This window comes from Epinephelus fuscoguttatus, linkage group LG18, assembly GCF_011397635.1.
Source record: "Epinephelus fuscoguttatus linkage group LG18, E.fuscoguttatus.final_Chr_v1".
In the NCBI taxonomy this organism is placed as follows: Eukaryota; Metazoa; Chordata; class Actinopteri; order Perciformes; family Serranidae; genus Epinephelus; species Epinephelus fuscoguttatus.
The window spans coordinates 7,433,965-7,438,257 of NC_064769.1; the positions used below are offsets into that span (position 1 = coordinate 7,433,965).

General features: G+C 39.5%; 1 protein-coding gene across 1 annotated transcript; it reads left to right on the forward strand.

The window, feature by feature from the left end:
• Positions 1–4,030, forward strand: s100z (S100 calcium binding protein Z). Its single transcript, XM_049603959.1, has 2 exons — positions 1–141; positions 3,875–4,030. Exons 1-2 carry the CDS (start codon positions 1–3, stop codon positions 4,028–4,030), a joined length of 297 nt encoding a protein of 98 aa, XP_049459916.1.
• The last annotated feature ends 263 nt before the right edge of the window (positions 4,031–4,293 follow it).

Genomic DNA, 4,293 nt, shown 5'->3' on the forward strand with positions numbered 1-4,293 from the left:
ATGCCAAGCCAGCTCGAGGGTGCAATGGATGCGCTGATAACAGTTTTCTACAACTACTCTGGAAACGACGGAGACAAATACAAGCTCAACAAGGGCGAGTTAAAAGAACTCCTCAACAGTGAGCTCACTGACTTCCTCACGGTAAAGTACATATTTCAGCGTTAAAACTGCACTGCTGTTGGTTTAGTTTGTTGACTATCCAAATAGAAAATTTTACATCATGAAGCAGAATTTTCAGATTGGTTCCTCAGCAGGAACCAATGTGTTTTAAAAAAAAAACTGTCAGAGCAACAAGCAGAAGGAGCAGAAAACAGGGCCCCTCCTTCCTCCCTGCTGTAGTCTTTTTGCTCAGCCCCTGCCAGTAGAGCACCCGCAGACAGTGCCAGACCTTGCACATTCTGCACCCTTAGGTTAGGATAAAGGTTAGGGTTAGCCCTCTGTATGGCACCCTAGCTGGCTGCTGACGTCGCCAATTGAAAGATCTGCCACTGTCTTCGGGAAGACTTTCCTGTGGACTTTAGGCCTTTGTGTCCTGACAGTCAGGCCATCAGATACAGAGTGGCTGTAATATTTGTTTAAAACTGGATGAAGCATTTTGTTATGTTTGCTATGAAATTATGACTTTTTTACTTTTTAAAAACCTTTTTAGATTATGTTGATTTTTCCTGTTGAATTTATTTTTACCATAAGAAACACAGCCTGAAGTATCTCACTAAAGTGGAATGACAGTTCAGTCAGAATATCCAACTTGGACGAGTTTCTTATACGTTTTAAAAAATATAACTTTGTTTAAATTATTGTAATGATTGTTAAAGTAAGCGAGAGCTAATAATAATAAATGGTTATTCATATATGCAATTTTAACAGATACGTAGATACCTGACTCATTCAGGACAAAGCCGCGGATCTCCACTCACCCTAGAACCGCCCTGATTGGGAACATGTTGGTGCACCAAAGTGTGACCATTACATCTCCCCCATTACCTCGATGGATCTATAATGACCAATACTAATTAGAGGAATTCACAAATTGAGAATTTTTTTACCATTTACTGTTGCCTGACTCACTAAAAGTAAAATTAAACAGCCATGTTTTCAGATGGTTTAAAGAAGAGCATTTTGACCCTGACCCAAGAGAATGGTTTTCACATTGATTGCTCTCCTGCTGTCAGAGAGTAACTGCTGGTGGGTCTCACATCACATCAACTCACAGCATTGTGTGAGATAGATGAGGTCATTTCAGATAAGCCTCGGCCCCTGAGTCGGTGTGATAGCAGTGCGAGTACGAGCCTGTGATTTCAAATGATAGAGACCAACACGTTAACAAAATGGGCCGGGGCCTGAGAGTCAAACCTCTGATGCCTTCAGAAATCTTTCTTTCCTTTCACTTCTTGTCCTCCCTCATCCGGATGGGAAGCCTCAGGTGCTCACACATCATCATCAGTGGCCCATATCGCCTCCAAATATAGACACTCCCATGATGTCATCACATCCCCCCGGGCTGTAGTCACCTCTGAGTATAGACGCAGCCCCATCCAAACATTCACCCTCAGTTTCCTCTGACAGAATACACTGACACTTCCACACCGAGGCTTTATAGATGACTGTATATATAGTGTTCAGTTGAGAAGTTAGAGGGTAATGTTAAAAAGATGAAAAAGACTGAAACTCCACACAGCAGGATAGGACAGCCATGTCTGGGGCTCTGTTATTTATAATCTTTCTATATTTTTTAATCATTGCCTTTAACGAAAACCATTAAAAGTTGATGTTAAATATCTAGCTTCCATCGTTCTATCAAATAAAGGCAAGAAAGCAAAAAAAAATCCTAAAAAAAAAAGATATATCTTTTTTTAAATTTTCCATAGCAGGTTTGTGTCACCATTTCTGTCCAAGCACACCTACTTCCTAAACATTTACACAGTTATGGCGACCTAGTGCCAAGTAGAAAATGGCAAAATGCCATTGAATGTAGCCCCTTTCCCACTGACTCTGCAGTAGACATGAGTATTTATTGGTTCTAGCTCCGGTCAGCATTGATGGAAACAGAGCACCCATGAACATGTTAATTTTGGCCCCTTAACCGGCGAGATGCCATCAATCCAAATTAGTCTGCACCAAGTTTGAAAGAGATACTGAATATACTAAGAGACATATAAAGAGAGGTAACCATCGTAAAGTTTTCACTGGCCTCCATGCAGCTTTCTACTGTTCTACTAACCTATTTTCTATTTTACTCATCTGCTGCAGAGCCGTGTACACAGCTCTGCTCTACTGGCAATGGAAAGGGGGTCTATGGCCTATTTTTAACAGGTTTTTCCATGTTATACTGTACAAGCCTGAAGAGATATGCTAATTTTGGTGGAAAAGCGGTACGAGACAGATATCAGCTATCAGACAATACCCGATAACTGTCTTATATTGATTGCAGCCCCTAAATTCAATTAGACTAAAATTGTATTGTGGCAGACTTTGTAAACGCTAATTTAAAAAATATTTTTAATAATTAATTTTTAATTCCTCATAGGAATTTGTTTACTGATAAAAAGTGATTTTCTTTTCACACGAGCTACAGTGCTGGAAAATATACCGATTGTGATCATATGAGACTAGATATCGTGTTAGATTTTGGATGTCCTCAAATCATGGTGTTTTCCTGGTTTGAAAGGCTGTATTACAGTGAAGCAATGTCATTTTCTGAACTTACGGCCAAAATACATGGGACACAGTCGTGGCAGAACTCATCTGCCACACTGTCCCTGTTATTTGGTGGTTGATTTTGTCCTCTGCTCAGAGGGTAAAGACCTCATTGTTTTCCCAATTTGTGGACATTTTCAGCTGTTGTTCTTCCTCTTTTAATTAGCCGCTAACTACATTCAGCTACTTTTTAAATCTCCTGCAGTGGGTTGCACGCGTAACATGTTGTCAAATTATCACACCGGTGTCGCGCATGATCTGGTCCTGCCAGCTGACCCTCTTATGCAACGGTTGTTTCGGAGGTACAACCAACATGACGCTTTGCATCAGTGCCTCATGTATATTGGCCGTTACCAACTGTTCTAGCTGTTGTATTATTTACCACTTAGTAATTATATCTGCGTTACTGATGGTTATCAACATTTTATCAAAAATCTGATTGTATAAGTATTTTGTTAAAGCAGCAATAGTCAACCCCACAATATTGTTGCAATATCAATATAGAGGTATCTGGTCAAAAATATCATATGTGATTTTCTTCAAATTGCCCAGCCCCAATGAGCTAAGCTCAAATGTAGCTCTGAGTCTTTTGGACCAATATAAAATTAAACCCACATTAAAATAATGCAGCAGCATTGAGGGGAAATGTTTCTAGTAACCTAAATCCCATCTGAGTTTTTCCCCTCAGTGTGGAGTGGATTTTAATTTCAACCTTTGCTAGTTGACTTTAATAAGTTGTGCAATGTAAAGTTCAGTGGTGCCTCAGAGGTTAGGGGGTGTAAAAGGAAAGCCGTGTCTTGTTTCTGGATCCTGGAGGAAATGAGCAAAAGCAATAAATGTTGGGTGTGATCAGTTGCAGCTCATGGCTCATTGAGCAGCAACATCACTCTGCTCTCCACTGGACACGGACAGCAGCTTTTGCCTTGAGTCAATATGAAGCTCCAATAACAATCAAATAACTCCATGGCTGTTACTCATCCAACGTGGACAGACTGATAATTCCTATATCATGAGCTACATCTATGTGTTTAAAGGTATTTTTAATTGCTTGAACAGGGAAGTGTCAGTGCTCTTGGCTTACACGTCAGAGACATACAGGAGAACCATGAAGAGACTAAAAGCTACAGAACATCTTGTTTGTTGGTCTAATATTCTCTTTTTATTTTCCATTTTTCAGTCTCAGAAGGATCCAATGCTGGTGGAGAAAATCATGAACGACTTGGACTCTAACAAAGACAACGAGGTGGATTTCAATGAGTTTGTTGTGTTGGTGGCCGCCCTGACTGTTGCCTGCAATGACTTCTTCCAAGAGCAGAAGAAGAAAGCCAAGTAGATGTCTGTAGAAAACCAGCTGTAAATCTTAAATCATTTGAAAATGTTATCAAATGTCCCATCAGTTGAATATAGAAAAAATTTTAGCACTTCCCATTGTATAGGATTGGGAATGTAATATTTATGTATGTAAGCACTCAGTCATATTGTCACAGATTAAAAAGAAAAAAAGGTAAAAAAATAAATAAATAAATAAATAAATAAATAAAATAAAAAGACCAACGTTCAGCCTGGAGCTGTTAAACAATGACTTTGTGATCTCAC